Source organism: Salvia splendens, chromosome 10, assembly GCF_004379255.2.
Source record: "Salvia splendens isolate huo1 chromosome 10, SspV2, whole genome shotgun sequence".
NCBI classification, from domain to species: Eukaryota; Viridiplantae; Streptophyta; class Magnoliopsida; order Lamiales; family Lamiaceae; genus Salvia; species Salvia splendens.
In genome coordinates, this window is record NC_056041.1 from 4,934,491 (window position 1) to 4,953,113 (window position 18,623).

The 18,623-nt window shown below is 36.4% G+C and overlaps 1 protein-coding gene across 1 annotated transcript; it reads right to left on the reverse strand.

The window, feature by feature from the left end:
• Position 1: 1 nt before the first annotated feature.
• On the reverse strand, positions 2-18,374 carry LOC121751916 (DExH-box ATP-dependent RNA helicase DExH11-like). Its single transcript, XM_042146734.1, has 23 exons — positions 18,163-18,374; positions 17,624-17,881; positions 15,810-16,070; positions 14,388-14,456; positions 14,157-14,232; positions 13,553-13,746; positions 13,358-13,465; positions 12,256-12,357; positions 11,810-12,010; positions 11,545-11,655; positions 10,696-10,763; positions 9,397-9,772; positions 8,758-8,913; positions 8,573-8,683; positions 7,181-7,234; positions 5,754-6,011; positions 4,819-4,928; positions 3,887-4,040; positions 3,148-3,595; positions 2,329-2,543; positions 2,002-2,240; positions 782-908; positions 2-431 (listed from the first exon to the last, which is right to left on the reverse strand). Exons 1-23 carry the CDS (start codon positions 18,295-18,297, stop codon positions 219-221), a joined length of 4,044 nt encoding a protein of 1,347 aa, XP_042002668.1. The 5' UTR covers positions 18,298-18,374; the 3' UTR covers positions 2-218.
• Between the last annotated feature and the right edge of the window lie 249 nt (positions 18,375-18,623).

The following is an 18,623-nucleotide window of genomic DNA, read 5'->3' on the forward strand; positions in this document are numbered from 1 at the left end:
ATGAAACAAAACAATTTTTCCATAAAGTACAGTATTTCCAAATGTATATGAAAGATGAAAGGTGTGTCACTATTTTGCTACTTAATATCTAAAACGCGTTTCTGCCGATATAAACTTCATAAAATTTACGTAGCTCTCATCTCACAACAACTCTCCTAGCAATTCTAGTGTACAACAAGTGTGGTTAATTAAAATCAGTAAAGCAATGTGCAAGTGAATTAGACCCCAGTAATGTACAAGCTTGCAGCAAACACAATATCCCTCTTTATCGCGTTCGAAGCAGTTTCCATTTTCTTGTGAAGTGCAGAGTTCCCCATAATCGCTGCTGCATTTCTAAATTCGCGGCATGTTTCATCCAACCTTACTATCGTCCTAACAATCATACCCTCAGGAACATCGGTGAGTTCACAGATGTCCGCAAACGGGGTGCCCTGTCAATTCAGCATGCCAGCATTAGACAAATGAGCATTGATAAGTTTAATGAATTCATAGAAAACCAGATTTGATTATCAAGCAAGTATACAGTTTCACTCAGCTCTACTTTCTCCAAAACCTTGCACACCAATAGTTTTCACTCAATTCCCAATCCCACCCCAAGATTATTGTGACTTACAGTGATTCATCATCAGAAAACATTTCTGATGGTGTTTCTAGAAATCAAGGGTCCAACGGATATAAGGTCCAGAGTTTTCATGGATTCAAACCTAATTAAAATGGCTAGTATAAAGCTAGTAGGATAACAGGTGGTAGGGTAGGTTTAGATAATGGGAAGAGAGGATACCTTTGCCCATTCATACACAACTTCAACCAGACCAAACTTTAGATTATCCCTGGCATATTCCTCAGGATCAACCTGCACTTTGAATTCTGCTTGAAGCTTTCCGAGTCTTATTGCCGTGTCACACAATCTAACGTACAGGCAAAAGATATTACTATTTAATACAAGAAGCAAACATCAAACCATACAGTTACACCTTTGAACAAATTTATATCAAGATCATGAATAAAGAGCCAATAAATTAATGTAGAGTATCAATTCAGAGAAATATGGAGGGATTTGACAGAATCCAATTCCAAATTGGAAAGATAATTACTATTCTTGCAAATTATGATCACAAGCTAAGTATCAACTTAAACTAGACTGAGACAGTAAATATATTTATTTAGTATCTTCACTATAATAGTGTGATGCACAATTAGAAAGAAAAAGCAACAAAATATTTTGTACAATAATGATTATGAGGTGCTACTCTGGGATTCTACATCTACTCCATTTGGCTTGCTCATGATGCAAGTTCGTATTAGATAAGCATTTTGAATTAGATAAGTTGCAATTTGTCCAAAGTAAACAGGTGAGGACTGTTGAACAGTTTGTATTTATGTTTCCTGGTATATATCACTACTTATTTAGATAGACCTCGTACGGTATCCTGGTAGGTAGACACTTTTATTTGAGGATTAGATTCTAACCCAGCCTCCTCTCCCTCTATATATACAAGAAAATATGTACTCCTTGTGTAATACACTGAAAACATGTGCTTCTTTCATGATTTTTACTCCAGAAAGGACTATGCAAGGCGTAGCAATTATATTAATGCTCTGAAAAATTAAGTATGCATCATAAATCACAGCATCAAAGCTCGAGTTTGTCATTATTCAAGGTCTAGTGTATTAAGACTTTGTGAAGCAGCTATTATGATGACAGTAAATGAAAATAATTAAATGTTTCTTTTATCCTCAATTGTGGTATAAAATGCATCTACGCACCCCCACTCCCCAGTGTAACCGATGTATGCAATATTTGCTTCAGGTTCACGGAAATCCTTTACCATACATATAACATAATATCAATATAAAAGAAATAGCTCAGGTCTCTCTCTCTCTCTCTCACACACACACTATCGCATAGATATAATTGTGAGCTAAGCTTTGCATAGGAACATTTTTAGGGGAACAAGAACTTTATGAGATAAATACCAAAAAAGTTAAATTAGTTAGTACCTCTTTTTAGCTTGAGCGAGCCTAGGTGTTAGAGAAGGTTCAGAAGTGTTCCTCTGCTGAAAGACGAATGCAGACATAATTGCCACAGCTTCTTCTGGCTCCAGGTCATTTAGTTGATTCTCAAATAAGCATTCCGTACATATCAACTCCTCTCCAGAATTCATTTCACAAGCAACCCTACCTTTAAGTTGTACTACAAGATCAGCATCTATGCATCCAATTTCTTTCAAAACATCAATCTGCAGGGACAAGACTTTCTTGTTAAATAAATTACTGTATTTAAGTTTTGCTAACAGATGTTTCTGATAGTGTAGAGAGACCACATACCCTGCCCTGAAAGTCAGGCATCTGCTGAAGTGCTTCATCGGACATTTGAAATTTTAGATCATTTACTTCCTCTTTGTGTCGTTTCAATTCCCGAGCTAACTTAACGTTCTCTTCCAGTTTGACACAACCGTGGCACTTGCTTTCTGACATCTTCTGCAATAAGTTGGTCCATCTATAGTAAACCTCAACAACATCCGGATTTTTCAGCTTCAAATCTGGCATAGAATACCTTTGCTGAGTTTAGTTATGTTACACAACAGACGAGGAGATGATAACATATGGGAAGAACAAAGAGTTGCAGTCCAAGGACAGCCAATAAAGATGAAAGCATATGAAATGAACAAATATGCAACCCAGAAATCAGAAGAAATGCAAATTATTTCCCAGCTTTCCATTTATTTCACTCAGCAGAACAAAAAACAATGAACAAATAGCTGCAATGGATGTCACATCTCACATGCCATTACTGTAACAAAAATCCTAATCTTAACGTGTGCATGAGCTAGAAGATAGCTCATAAAGTCATAATAATCAGATTCTGTGATACAGTAGGTGGACAGCTAGAGTTAGACATTCCATTCTTGATTGCCTAATAAAATACATACTCCCAACTGGTAGTTTAAAATTCATTTTTCTTGGTGTTTATCAATTATGAGAACATTTTGCAATAATTGTTTAAAGATGCTTCAACCATAAGGTCACAATAATAAAGACAATTCCTTACAGTTCTTGCAAATATGTTGAATACCATATGGAGCTCAAGAAAATAAAAGAATACTATCTGACTGAAAAAAAATGCATAGCAGTATGCTTTCATACCTTTTACTGGATCCAAAGCTGGGGGGTACTTATTTCCATCAGATTTCAGAGACGACAGCTGCTGTACTGTAGATGAAAAGGCACCAGCACTACCCTCTTCAAGGAGTCGAACTTGGTCGATCTTTATTTTCTTATTGCATATGGATAAAAACTCATTATTCCCCACCTCTCTAACCTCATAACTGACTCCAGAAGCAGAACCACGGTAAGGTAGTTTTATGTTGACGGTTCCAGACCCTTTACGTGATGTGACTGTAGAACAATATTCGTCTTGCAGGCCACGTCTGGATTTTGGAACCAAAACTTGGAAGTCAACATCTTTTTTGTCTCTACTATCTGATTGACTTGTCAAGATAGAAGGCAATTCAGGAGTTAGCACTAGAACCAAGTATTGCTTGTAATTAGCTGAAGGGGTTTTCACAATAGCACCAAGCAGGTGATCTTGGGCCTGCAATTCATAAAAAAGAGAGAAAAAAGTGTTAGCTTGGATTTTGATAATAAAAAAGCAACTAGAAAACATACAACAAAAGGTTATGATTACATAAGCGATACCCATAACCTAGAAAACAGAATATATTTAAATCAAAACTATTTTAGCAGTAGCTTAATTTTTTATTCAGTATTCCTGTTCTTCGATAATTAGTAAAGGCTTTACATTTCCAACATCAACTAGCATTGCGATTTGCGAACTCATCCATACGCATATTTTTAGATAAATGTAGTAATACTGTGGACTCACCAATTGTGATTTGACAATTACCACCCTTCCCGGAGATAGATATTGTTGGGAAGCTGGAGAGAGCATAACCGCCTCTATTATCATGTTGCTGCGCTTTTCAGCTTCTGAGTACATCACATAATAGTCCTCTATAGCTGGTTCACCCTTAATGCATCTGCAACCACATTACAAGCTTATTGAAATTTCAAGAAATAAGTGGTATTGCAAAGAAGTCGTACTGACACAGATTATTTAAAAGATCACCAGCAGGCTTGGAGTTTTGTGGCAATTTAGATAGTATTTAGCTTAGGGACAGGATTAAAAATAAGGTGACTCGTAATGAACGGTGCCGAAAGGGTTTGCCAGGGATATCTGAGGTTATGCTAGGTTGGACATTTAGAGAGCTTTCAGAGCTCAACGTGCTGCTATGCTAGAAGTAACAATCCATGCATTTGACAAATAGCGATGATGTAACAAAGGCTTCACAATAATGTAATACCATAAAAAAAAATATAGCACTACTATTCAGGCATTCATACACCAAAATTATTTTCTAAATTGTATTTAGAGGGCTTTCAGAGCTCAACATGCTGCTAAGCTAGAAGTAACAATCCATGCATTTGACAAATAGCGATGATGCAACAAAGGCTTCACAATAATGTAATACCATAAAAAAAATATAGCACTACTATTCAGGCATTCATACACCAAAATTATTTTCTAAATTGTATTTATCTACCATTGGAATGTTTATAGAAAATAGATGTGTTTAAGAAAAATAAAAAGATGTGAATTTAAGAGCAGATTTAATAAGGATCACGCTGCTTGGCAGCTACAATTTCACGGATCTTTGAGTATGCCATGCATTAGTAAAGCTTAATGTTCAAGCCACCAGCTAATGCATGTCAAATAGTTTGCACTCAAGCTGCTAAAAGTAGATTCTAAATGCTTACTCAACAATTTTTTTAGGTTGGGCAAGCTTTCGCATTAGAAGTTGTTGCTGCTCTGGAAGTTTCTTCTGAGCATGAAATTCAGCAAAACTTCTTTTCAGCATGTCTTCCACCTAGAGTAACAATCCCACAAGAGACCAGCAAGGTGAGCAACTGATTTATGCAAGCTCAATGCATCAGCAAATATGATGTTTTAACTAACAAAAAGAACACACTCAGTATCTATCTCACATCAAGATCAGATCACTAGACACTAAACACAAAAATTCTCACCTTTGCTTGCTATCATAGATATGAAGGTATTCATAGGAGAAAAAGCAGCTAAGCTCATTCCTAGTAGTCAAAGCACATTCTATAATAAACCAGTAAATTTTATCTAGCAGTTTAGACAAATAGATGGGTAAGTAGGTTAGCGGCCAGTTATGGTGTGTATTCTGGAGTAACAGTTGCACACGCAATGACATATGATATGAAGTTGAAACTAGTTTTCAAATGCACAAATTATACCTATAGTTAATAGACTAACTATCGTATACTCTCTCGAAGACAATCATAAGAGGTTTTATTAACTGTTTTAGAATATTCTCTATAGTAAATATACCGTTGAAAAAACAAGCTTTCTTGAAATGGATAGAGAAAAATGCACTAGCACCATAGATAAAAATTTCTTATCAGATATGTACTGATCTTAGATCACTTTAATGTTGTTTCAACCTTTAGAAGGAAAAGACTGATGTGAACTCAAGAGAAAAGATGTGAACTCAAGATCAGAGACCAGAGAAAAGATGTGAACTCAAGATCATTGTAAAAAAAACTTAACTTATTCATGAAAAAGCTATAACTACTGCTCAAAATTTAGAAAGGTTGTATAAAGTAATGGAACTGGCAGTCATGGAAATTTTCTAAGTCATTCTCATTTGGGTTCATCAGGTTCCTACCTTTAACTCTTCAACCCGAAGAAGGTGCAAGATCATGATATAAGTGAGTCGAAACTGAGATTCGAGCCTAGTTGCACTGCCAACTATAACATGCTTTAAATCCTTCTCTTCAGGAATCTCATCACGGCACAGCACAACTACAGTACCAATTTTATCAAGTCCTCTCCTGCCTGCACGACCGGCCATCTGTGTATATTCTCCGGGAAGTAATTGTCGAAATTCCTTGCCATCAAATTTCCTTAAGGAATCAAAAACAACCTGTCAAAGACAAATGAGAATTTTCAAAATAAGATGTCGGTGGCAGAGAGTTCTTCAACATCTTAGCCTATTACTAAAATAACTGCGGACCAACAAGAGTGAGATCAAAGTAGCTCAAGTTTTCAACAAAAAATGTCACTAGATGTAAACTGAAAAGCATAAAGAGACAAGAAAATGATTGATGAGGCATTCATTTGCAGCAAGAAGTAATCAATGACGGCTGTAAAAATGAGATTGTAGTTCTTTTCATCATGTATAAGGAGACGCACACAGGAGAAGCTCATATCACCATCAAAGCATGGCATCGGAAGTGGAAGATGAGGGGCATACACTACAAGGCATTCTGTCAGTCAGAATGAAATTTTGCCATTGCAGAGTACAAGATTTAGGTCCACTGGAGAAGGACAATTAAGGAGGACTTGTGGCACTATAACCAAGCAGCAGTGAATTGGAATATTAGACAACAAGCAAAAGACAAGATGTAGTGTGCACGTCATTTAGACTTATTTTAATGTTCTATTTTATCAGCTTATTACATTGAATTAAGTAGGAGGCTGAACACTGCATCATATACTATTACTCATGTCTCAGCAGGAATTATCATGTCAAAACATAAGCCAGTTCTTCTGCGCCTGTTTTATTTTATATTGAATTAGAAGCATAATAGTGTTGTTATAGCTGCCTTCAAACAATCTTTATTACTTTAATCAGAGTCGAATTATTAAATTTATTCAGCAACACCAGCAGTATCCAAGAACCAACACAAGCGCCTAAACATAAGGTAATTACAATCAAGCAACCAATATAGCAAAATTGTGAAATAGATCATTTCTTCATAAAAAACAAAGTATACTGTTCAGTTTTCTTCATGTTTATATAATCAAATATAAGACCCAAAATAAACCGGGGTGGTTAACAATTGACTTAGTGTCAGGCAAAGTTTAGTCAAGTAACTTGTTCTGCAAAACCTTCAATATCATAATGATTATCAGAATGATATGAGCAACATACAAATCTAGGTAATGGTGTTACTTAACCAAGCTCCTTCTTGACCTACTAAAGGCAAACCTAGAGAATATTAGTAAACATTGAACTTGATATATTAGCCAGAGAAGAGAGTGCCCAAAGAAGATGTAAAATCATCTCTAGTCATCTTCAGAGAAACTTACCGTTCTGGCTGGGGCATTGACTCCCATTGCAAATGTCTCTGTTGAAAATAGGATCTACAACATAGAAGTACTACAACATCAGACAACCCAAAGAGAAAAAAGCCTTGTACAAGAATTGTTTTGCATAAAAACCATATCCTAATTCCAAACATAATGAATATATATACATAGGGTGTGGATCACATAAGAACTACATCATTAATTAGACCTAAGAATCAACAATCGTCCTTGTCCATTTAATCAAGCGGTTACAATTGCTAATTAAATCCTGATTTTTCGCAAAATTCAAATCACTCATGCGAGAATTTCACAAAACTGGCAGTTACCTTATTCATACAACTACTTAGCTTATGCAAGTTTAATGTATTCAGGTGCATGCAAATGACCACCTTATGCAAGGATAAGGTATCGAAGATTCTTCCATTTTTTCCCAATGTTTATATATAAATAATATACATATATATAGACAGAGAGAGAGAGAGACGCATCTGTTTGGGATACTTAAGAAATGTTACTACCTCCGTGCATGAACACTATGCAACATTGTTTTCACACAGATTTAATAAAATGGTTTGTGGGTGTATTTTTAGAGGATAAAGGATATTACTAAAGATCCCACCATGTAACGATAAGGTGGTTTTTTGGTAAATATATGGTTGTTTGTAAGGTTAAAATATAAATTAGAGTGTGGGGTCATGTCCTAAAAAAGAATTGTGGTATATTTTGTGGACGACAAAATAAGACAAATTGTTGTATAAGACAATTGTTCTCACTTTAGCCCTTATCTTCTACTAGATTTACAAGCTCTCTCATAGTTTTTGTCGTCTCTAGGCACAACTAAAATCCCCACAAAATTAAAAATGATAATATGCCAAATTCAGTAACTTGAATTTAAATACTTCCTCCACCTCATTCAAAGTGTCTCGGTTTTCTAGGCATGAGTGTTAAGTAAATGTTACTGTATTAGAGTATAAAGTATAAAATGTATTGGGCCACATGTGTTTTTAGAAAGAGAGAGAAAATTCAAAGACAATTACACAACTAAAAGCACTTGTTGTTTCTCATAATGGAATGGGACAATCAAAAAGGAAAGTAAGACACTTCGAATGGGACCGAGAGAGTATATTTGTTGGGATAGTTATAAGCGGGTACACACACTTGTATGTGTCTATATAGGCATGTATATATGTACTCAAGACTCAAGTACTGAAGTACATATGTGTGAGCCCGCTCTAGTATATCCACCTGTGGCAATATATTAAAACGAAGGGCTATAAACAAGCTGGCCAGCATTGAAGAAAGCTAAATCCTCTGATATTGAACCTATGGATAATTCAACTCAAGCTATGAAAACACTTAACTCCATCGAGATATGTGAAACTACCATGTTACCTTGACAACCCCACGACAAAAGAGCATTTCAACAACTTCCTTGACTATAGGAAGCAAGCCTGCATGGTGTACTCCAATGCCCCTCCGCAGAAGACCTTGGACTCTGACAACCTATGGAATACATGCATATCAAGCCCAGCATCCACAACTTGTTGCAATCAATCAATTCAGTTCAAATATAAAACCTGTGGCAGATTTTTGTCTGATCCTTTGAGCCTCGAGAATGCTTTATCACAAAAGACCCTGATTTCACTTTTTTCGGAGCTAGTTGTGAGGTCTGTCCCAGTCAAGTTGTCTGCAGATTTATCACAGCGGTTCTTGGAGAAGCAGAAAATAACAACCTGTGCACATGCATCAACCAGTTGAGTAAATGCTCTTACTTCTCAACAGGAAATGAAATCCATATCATAGTGTTAAGTAGAAGGTATCTGAATTGATGGATAGAGTTGAGTACTTATTGTATAAGAACAACTTTGAGTTGAGTACCTATTGTATAAGAACAACTTTATTTAGCAATTTTAAAAGTGTTTTTACATCATGATGGATTTCAGCTTCTTAGCACCAGTTCTAAACTATGAAGTGGACTTGAAAAACAGATAATACTCGTGAATTAGTTCCCAACTCTTTCTTCTAATACAGTTATCTATGGCACATCACCAGAAGTTCTTAAATTTTATTTTTCAAACACTAGGCAATCCAAAACTTGGAAACACCTTAAACAAATGGCATAATTTTAACTTCAGGAAGTATGATATATGACTATAAAATAGAATTATTTTTCAGGGGACCAAAGAAAAATATAGTGTATAACTTCTCAAGCATACAGGTAGGAGGGACTTCTTTGAAAGCTTGTTGATAAGTGACAGCCATATAGAAGCTTCTGATCTCCTCGAACCCCAATTGTTACTTGTGCCGCTTTGAGTCCCCCGGTTAGCTCCAGAGAAGTTCACTGCATTGTGTGATGCAGCGTGCTTATTCTGTTTTGCATGAGAAAAACTTTCATGCCTCTTGGACCTTTCATTGGCCACTGAAGAACCAGAGTAAGATCCTGAACCACTAACTGTAGCTGAGTTCTTTATCTTGTGAAGATCTTTGGCAGCTTTTAATCCTTGAGGGATCATCTTTTCATTTTCACAGATTTTATAAAGCTCTCCAGAATAAAAGAGGCAATGTTCCAGTGGGACTGGTCTTTTTGTGGTCCTAAACAAGTTTTAAAATCATAAATGATAATTTGAAGATAGAAGGAAAAAACAATCTGACAGAGAACGAGCTAAAAAATCACATCCTCAGAGGAGGTGAGGAATAGAGTTAAGTTTAAGTTGCTAGGCCACTTGTTGCAAGAATTGGAGTGTATGAGAGGTAGGATTAACTTATTAAGGGTTAACAGGCGAAGATATTAGAACATCTTAGTTTAATTTTTTGTAATATTATAGGAGATTTAACACAGCTCTATTTTCTGTATGTATTTCTGCTTATTTTTGCATATTCCTTTTCTTGAGGAAGTAAGCATATCTTTGTATGCATAGAACTGTGTATCATATTCTTAAATCAAGCAAACAGCACATTAACCTATTTGTTCTGTAACTTTGCTTTCTTTATGCATATTTTACAGCTTATTCATTTTTTTTATTTTCCTATCCCTTTTCTAGGAAAGTAGTAGGTATTATCTTGGTATGTACATAACTGTGTATTCCTATCCTTGCAAATTCACATTCTTTGCCTTAGTGTTTCTCTTCTCTGTAACTTTAACTATGATGATTACCTCATCCAATAAACTATCGTTTCTTAATCCCACAAAAAAAAAGTACTTCCTCCATCCCACCAATATATTCCACTAGTCCTTTTTGGGACGCCCAAATTATAGGCCATTTTCCTAATTTTAATTATCCTAATTCATTCTTTTACCAGAATATCCTTATTTATTATTTGTGGAATAAATAAGGATCCAACAGAAAAACTATGTAAAGTACATTATCCAAATTATTGAATGTATTTTCTTAATAAGCGTTAAACTTAAAGTGGACTAAATTGGCGGGACAGAGGGAGTATATTTTTGTGCATAAGAACAGCAGGCAGTTTGACTCATAAAAATGCAAATGGACACATCAAGAAACTATACTGACCCAGTAACTCTAATTTCCTTTTCCTTTGTCCTCCCAATCCAGTCAGCAAATTCGATTGTGTTTGGTACCTACAGTACTGAAAATATCATTCTAGACACCACCAGGATAAAATAACAGATTCTAGTCACACAATCAAAACACTTTGCAGTTACACATAAATTGGCAAAATTTAAATAACAAAAAACCAATCAGGGAAATCTTTATCCAGAAGTGACAGATTCAAACAAGTCAATATGCATAATGACAAGACAATAGTCTTCAATCTAATATTGGGCATTTAAAAATTCTCCAAAAAAGTCTCAAAGTGACCATTCAAATAGATGCCATAAAACAAAATAAAGGTTCAGCGTCACGTGATAGGAAGATTGTTTCAAATGAAGGTACTAGGAATACTGTTTCATATGGAGTGAACAAGTGTATAATTAAAAAAATTGCAGATGCAACAATATTCTTCTGGTGGTGGGTAAGCATACAATCTTATCCCTAGGTCGTCTTCTTCTGGTAGAAGGAATTTTCGAACAATCTAATTAAAAGATGGAATATCCTAAGGAGAAGGAAATAGCTTGGTTGTGCTAGATCTGCATTTATATGACCAGCGTCAATTAATTTATTTGACAATTGACACCTAATGTTACAACCTTTTGAATATGATACATAAGTCAAACAGTAAGCTCAAATTCAAAATGAATATGCACGTATTACTGATAGCAGTGAACTTACTATTACTTTTTATGTAACAAGATCAAATTCAGAGTGCAGGGTAAGAAATTCAACCAAGTAGAAAAATTGCAATATTATCACTAATTTGATATCAGTAATAATAAAATATAAATCAGAAGAGGTACATACCGTTGCTGAAAGTAGCACAAAGTTGATATGCCTGGGAAGCATGATGATAACTTCTTCCCAAACCACCCCTCTTTCAACATCATTGACATAATGTACTTCATCAAATATAACCTATCTTTCCAAACAAAAAGTAAACAAACAGCAAGAGTCTCAGAAGTACACACTACACAGTAAGGCAAAAGGAATAAATAACTAAGGTTGATGGGTCATGGAAGATCCAATCAATATAGAGACAGATGACACACACTCCAAAAGGAAATCTCACCCATTCAATGTCACGTATGATATCAGCACCCCTATAGAGCATTGATCTTAATATCTCCGTTGTCATGATCAGGCAAGAAGCCTCAGGCCTCAAGCTAACATCCCCAGTTAGGAGTCCAACATCAAATTTTCCACAAAAATCTCTGTACTTCTGATTGCTGATGGTCTTAATAGGAGCTGTATACACAGCTCTTGTACAGTGCTGCAAGTTTAAAAAGCTTTTAGCATTACTATAATTCACAGTACATGCAGACCATTAACACAGTATTTTGATAAATTATCAATCACAATCTCTACAGACCATTGAAACACTACCGTCAATCTCCAAAGGGTTACAAAATAAGGCCCTTGATTGGGGCAAAATCAACAGAACAAACAAAAGCTATTAAATGGATATCATATGATCAAATTATTTTAACAAACACATACAAGAAACAGTAGACTTACTTTTGAAGCCAGTGCAAATGCATATTCTGCAACAACTGTTTTTCCAGCTGATGTATGAGCAGCCACAAAAACAGATTTCCCTCTTTCAAGGTAAAATATGGCCTGTGATGTATTCAAAGAAAATAACTTCATCAGACAAAGCAATACAGTGTCAATATAGATTTTACGGGTTCCATTAAAGATTAAAAAATATGGGTGTCACTGAAAAGTTCTTGCCATGGGCATTCTAACATCACCCTCAATTATATGGCTGGATGTTAGCGGACAACGTAATTGGATGAAGAAGTTATTAGAGCAAAATTGCATGTCAAGTGACGTAAACACTCTTGGGTGTAATTGCACCATTAATTTGGAATTCTTGGACTTTTTTTGCACTATGACCTACTTTAAGTTAGCCTGTAGGTGGGATATTTCAAATCACCATGAACATTAGCAGGTGTTTATGCACCTTGAACCTAAAAATATCATTCAATTCATACCTTATTTTTAGTCTTTCATACCAATCACCTTCTTAAAATCTTAGAGGCAATTTATCTTATCCGTTTCATTTCCTGTACATTAACCAAGGAATCTGATATATCTTTAAAAATGCATTTATCCCATTCCAATCAGCCAAACCAATAGACTGAATGAGTTGTACGCTACTTGTAGCCAACCATAAATTCTGTCCTCTCTGACAGATGCATCGCATAAGTCCAAAAAAATTACTTGATTTGATTCATTGTCAGAATGAGTGGTTTCGAATCATTTTACAAAAATAACTCAAAACTGTCAGGTTGAAGGAAAGATCTATGTGATGATTTACACACAAGAAAGATTATGATTCTTAAGTCCCATGATCAAAATGAAGACTACTAAAAGACCAAGAGATATGGCGGAAAATTTCGTACATAAGTTTTTTATAACAAGGTGCAAATACATTCTGACCCATTAAGATCAGCCCACATATTTACCAGCAAAAATAGCATTGGGACACCATTCAAGAATCAAGATATATATCAGAATTCATCAAACTATCATAATTCCAACCTACAGATGATTCACTTATGTAATATTTTTTACAGACAAAATTTGTCAATATTAACTAGGTAATGATGATTACCTCCTTCTGGAAAGGATCAAGTTCAAACGGAAAATCAAGTGCCATATCAGGAACAAGTTCGGGAAACCTTTCAATAATTTCATCAGTACTGCCAGTAACCGCCCAAACCTGAAGATAAATATCAGATTAAATCTGACCAATCAGGATCATTTAATATGACGCTGAAAAAATAATGGGTATTTGAGAAACCATTACCTCTTTATTCTGTCGTTGACCAGTATCTGTATCTCCTGATCTTGATGTTGATTCAGCTGATTCAACAGTCAAAATTTCATCTAGAATGGAAGGTTCTTTCTTGAAAATGTCAACTGCAACTAAATCTACTTCAGTTTCTGTTTGGACAGATTCATTGGGCAACTCCAACTGATCTTCTGGTCCTGACACATTACCTGAATAGCAGCTCCGAAATTAGCCTTGTACAACACGTCAACACAAAAAGGCCACCTATGTCTAGACTTATAATATCTGACTGTTCATAAAATCCGAAACTTGTCACATACATAACACCCATAGTTCTCAACTGATCAGTCATTGAAAAAGATTTCTCAGCATGAGAATTGGGTGCCATTTATACTGAAGCTGCATTTTCATTTGATCAACCAGCATGACCATCACATATTTAAGGAAAGAGGAAGGGACCGTCATACAACCAAAAACCACATGTTCACATGTTCTTCTCTATTTAGCTTGCATTAGATGGGTAGGTATTGCCAAGATCTATCAGATAAAGCATAAAGACAATCTAAATACAGCCTACTTAAATGTAAATAGGACCACAACATGTACAAGTTGGACAGACCATCTTCCTCGGATATCTTGACATCATCTTCCCAGGCTTTCTTGAACAAGTCATCAAACTGCACTGATAGCTCGTTCTGCGCTTAACATTAACATCAAAAACATAAATAAAAGAACAATAATAGACTGCTTCTGTTCAGTAACACAGAAAAGGCATGAGTAATTTATGTATAAATATAAAATTCCTTAATAAAGTGCCAATGAAATGAAGTATTGAAAGTTTGAAACTTACCAGCCTTGCATCTGGCGCCCTTCTCTCCACAGTTAGGTTCTCATAAACTTCCCACCTCAAAGGGTGTGCCTTCAAAATTTTAAGAATGTTAAGAATATTAGTATTCTGTCCCACATCGTTGATGTGACATAGTCTAGCTTAGTCACTTGTACTATATATATGTGGCATGTGTTAAGTAATAACATACACCAAATACACTACTACTTTCTCTGCTATATCTATTTACTTTTCCGCTTATATCTATATTTTACTGTTCTACATGGTATCAAAGCGGATTCGAATCCGTCTCTAGAAAATTAGGGTTTCCAAAAAAAAGAACTAGATTAGGGTTTCTGCCGCTCCCCGCACTATTGTCCCCACTCTGCTCTTCCGTCGCTACTCTACTCTACCTGAAATTATGTTTTGTTCTGCTCTAATGCGCTATTATGCCCTAATTTGGGTTTCTACCACTACTATATTGCACAACTGCTCTTCTCTGCTCAAACTAGGGTTTCTGACGTTGCTACATTCTGCGCTATTATTTGCATGCGTTCTTGCTTGCTTTTTATCTACCTACGCTCTTGTCAGCAGTTATTATTCTACTCCTCCTCCTACATTTGTCCTCCTGCTACAGTTGCTACTATGTTACAACTGTCACTGCTACGCTGCATCTACTACTTCTGCTCTACAGTTGCTACTCTGCTACAACTGTCACTGCATGCCCTGCATCTGCTACTTCTGCTACAGTTGCAACAACTGCCCTACAGCTTCTGCAACAACCTGCCCTACATCTGCTACTCTGCTACAACTGATACTACTACTTTGCATCTGTTATAGTTTTTGCAACTACTGTCCAACTGCCCTACAGTTGCAACAACTGCCCTACAGCTGCTACTCTGCTACAGCTGATACTACTACCCTGCATCTGCTACAGTTTTTGCAACTACTGTCCAGCTGCTACTCTGCTACAGCTGACACTAACTACCATGCATCTGCTACTACTGCTCTGCATCTGCTACTTCTGCTGCTACAACTTATGCAACAGCTGCAACTACTACTGCCCAATAGTTTCGGCTACTACTATTGCTGCCGATGTTTGAGGAAAAACATTTTTGAGAACTTTGTACCAAGCTGGACAATATAGATGTTCCCCCCGCTTGAGGAAGAGTGTTAAGAATATTAGTATTCTGTCCCACATCGGTGATGTGACATAGCCTAGCTTAGTCTCTTGTACTATATATGTGGCCTGTGTTGAGTAATAAAATACACCAAATACACTACTACTTTCTATACTATGTCTATTTACTTTTCCGCTTATATCTATATTTTACTGTTCTACGAAGAATATTAAAAACAATATTGAAGTTTTGCAATATTATGGATGTACGAAGAAAGTAGAAATTATTAGCATGGACAAAAAAACTGGGCCCTTGCATGCAATACCTTGAGATTGCCTAGATCTGGTCCATCCTTAAAGCCTGGTGGTAGGATTAGTGCAGCCTCTCCCTGTAGAAGCCCACGAGCCCATTCACCATTGCAAGCACCATCAGGATAAATTTTTCCCAAAGAATCAGCATTATCAAGTCCCCCGGGTCGAAAAGGACGACTATTTATACTTCCTCTCACAAAATCCTTTGCAGGTCCAACAATTCGTGGCAGAGCACCTGAGTCCTGGGTTCCAAGTACCACTTCTGATACATCCACCTGGAAATACCATACAAAATTATTTGTGGACAATTATAATTTCTAGATTCGGAAAATAAAGTACAAGTTATGTAGTTGCCATCATTATTGACTCCAAAATAAAAGCTCAGGGCTCAACAATAAGGCAATAACAAATCAAAATATTATTGAGTAATCATAGCTAGTTGCAAAAGGCAACCGTATATGTGATTTATGTGTTAATCGATTCACCTTTTGCTACAGCATCTTCATTTATTTGTAGTCCTCAAAAAGTAAGATCCAAAAACAACTTTAAAGGCTATCATGGACATTTGAAACTTGGAAGATGGAAGAAGATCAGTGCTACTGTATCAAGCAATTAAGCAGAGTCTTTACAATGGTTCCTATTAATTAGCTTACCCTTGTTCAAATAGCATTAATTGTCACAAAGAACAAATCTAATTGGGTTCCTCTCCATCATTGCAAATGCTATACATAGTCTATTATCATTACTTTTTCATACTTTCAAACACCATCAAACGCCATCTTATTGGGTTCCTCTCCATCATTGCAAATTCTATACATAGTCTATTATCATTACTTTTTCATACTTTCAAACGCCATCAAACAAATCCAGGCCTATGAAAATTTTAGTTGATATGGGGTGCTATTGTAATACCTAATTAATTACGGTATTCTTCTTTCTTAAATAGCTAGCCACGCTCCTTGCGGCTTGAAGATTGGACCTAGGCAGGATCCAGACAAGAATATCTAAACAAGCAGGGCCAGCCAAGGGCTATATGGGATCTAGGCAGGGCTTTTAGGAACACTGACAATTTTCAGGTCAAACAAACAGTTTAAACTAGCACGGGCCGTCAATCTGAGTGTGGCTCATTGTTACCTATGTCATGGATGATAAAAAGGTGGAGGATAGATCAGGTATTCGGAGGGGCATATTTTCCATCATGCAGTATAAATGAGGGGTGCTCAACTAGCGTGTCATAATGCGTTGTGGTAGAGTTGTAACATACATTTGATGATTTACAGAGTAAATAAAAATCAAAGAACATGCGTTCTTAGCAAACTCCATAAATTATGCAAGTTGAGAACTATAGTAATCGCACCGCACAACCTTGCGACTTAAGTGTACATAAATCAAAAAACAACAGCTAACATACGTAGTTGCTTGATTTCTATCTCTTTACCATCTCAATTCACAGCCTGCAATCTCAAAGGTTATGAATGATCCCTCTATGCTTGAACTTCATTCTTTAATAAATTCACTACCCTTGGCTTTTCATTCGATATTTAAGTGAAAATGTGCTGAAAGTGGTTAGGTTGATACAGAATTAGTGTTGTAATTACATGGAGCCTAGACCAAACAGATTTATCCATTTCACTAATCAAATTATCTAGTCAATTGATCAGGGTCAATGTACCCAAAGTACTAATACACTCAAGTCCTGGTTCATAAGATCAAACTCGGAAATCATGATCACAGTTTCAAAACTGCAGATGCCCTAGGTTAATACAGAAACATGAAAAAATAATAAACAACTAGAAGAGACAAGAAGGAAGAAGCTCTCTCTTCATACCTCCACTGACTGAGGCTCCCACCTCTGCGAGTTCGACCCATTCTTTTTGCGCCTAAAAGGAACTTCCCAAGATGGCACAATCACAGACCGCGGAATCGACGGCTCTGGTTGAATTTCAGCTCTGTCAAACCAGTCAAATTCCCATTGTCTGCCAGCATTTTGCGGCGAAAAAACATCTTCGTCCAGCCTAGGCAATAGATGCTTCTCGTTCACATATTCCTTTATCGTCTCCGGTGTTTCTTCAGGGAATGCTGGCGGCTAACGACAAATACACGAATTCAATACAATCAGTGCTTCAAACCACGACATGAATTTTAACTCCAATTCACAAACCCTTCCATCAAATGGTTCGGACGCCCCAAAAAGAATTAAACGGAGCAAAAATTCAGCTATATTAGAAATAGAACATGCTACGCACAGTAATATCGATGGATTCTTCAAAACTAGCCCTAGTTCAATAGCTCTGTGGCGCAAGCAGAATTCATAACTGTTGCTCGAAATTAAATTAGTTGATTGGCATAGAATGACGTAATACTTACGAGGACGAAGTCGGGGAGATCGTGGAGGCGGTTGGGGCGGTCGACGGGTGGCAGAGGCTCAACGGTGAGGTGGCCGCTGTGACCGGTGAACCCGACCCGAAAAGAAAGGCCGTTTGCGGCTGGGACCCGATCCATTTCTTCTGATTCTGCTAAAGCACACAACAGTGCTCCAACTTTGCAGCTGAAGAGAGTGAAACTGACTGCAAATACCACAATAACCTCAGGGGCAGATTTGTCACACTATTTCGTTGGAATTAGTGGAATTGGATAATTTGGGAATATTTTACAATTGATGGGGGCGATAGTAAAATACTCCCTCCGTCTCAGTTTAAGAATCTTGTTTTGTCATTTTCGTCTGTTCCCGTTTAAGAGTCTCATTTAGAATTTACCATATATTGACATAAAATTTAACTTCATTGTTGATGAAATTTACACTTAAATGTCATTATTTTCATAAACAT

What these genes read in the sequence shown, in the direction of transcription:
- LOC121751916 (XM_042146734.1), bottom strand. Translation starts at nt 18,297, where the DNA reads ATGGATCGGGTCCCAGCCGCAAACGGCCTTTCTTTTCGGGTCGGGTTC. An exon ending in TTGATCCTTTCCAGAAGGAG is followed by an intron (nt 12,358 to 13,357) that starts GTAATCATCATT and finishes AATACATCACAG; the next exon opens with GCCATATTTTACCTTGAAAG. An exon ending in CAGACAAAAATCTGCCACAG is followed by an intron (nt 8,684 to 8,757) that starts GTTTTATATTTG and finishes TGTATTCCATAG; the next exon opens with GTTGTCAGAGTCCAAGGTCT.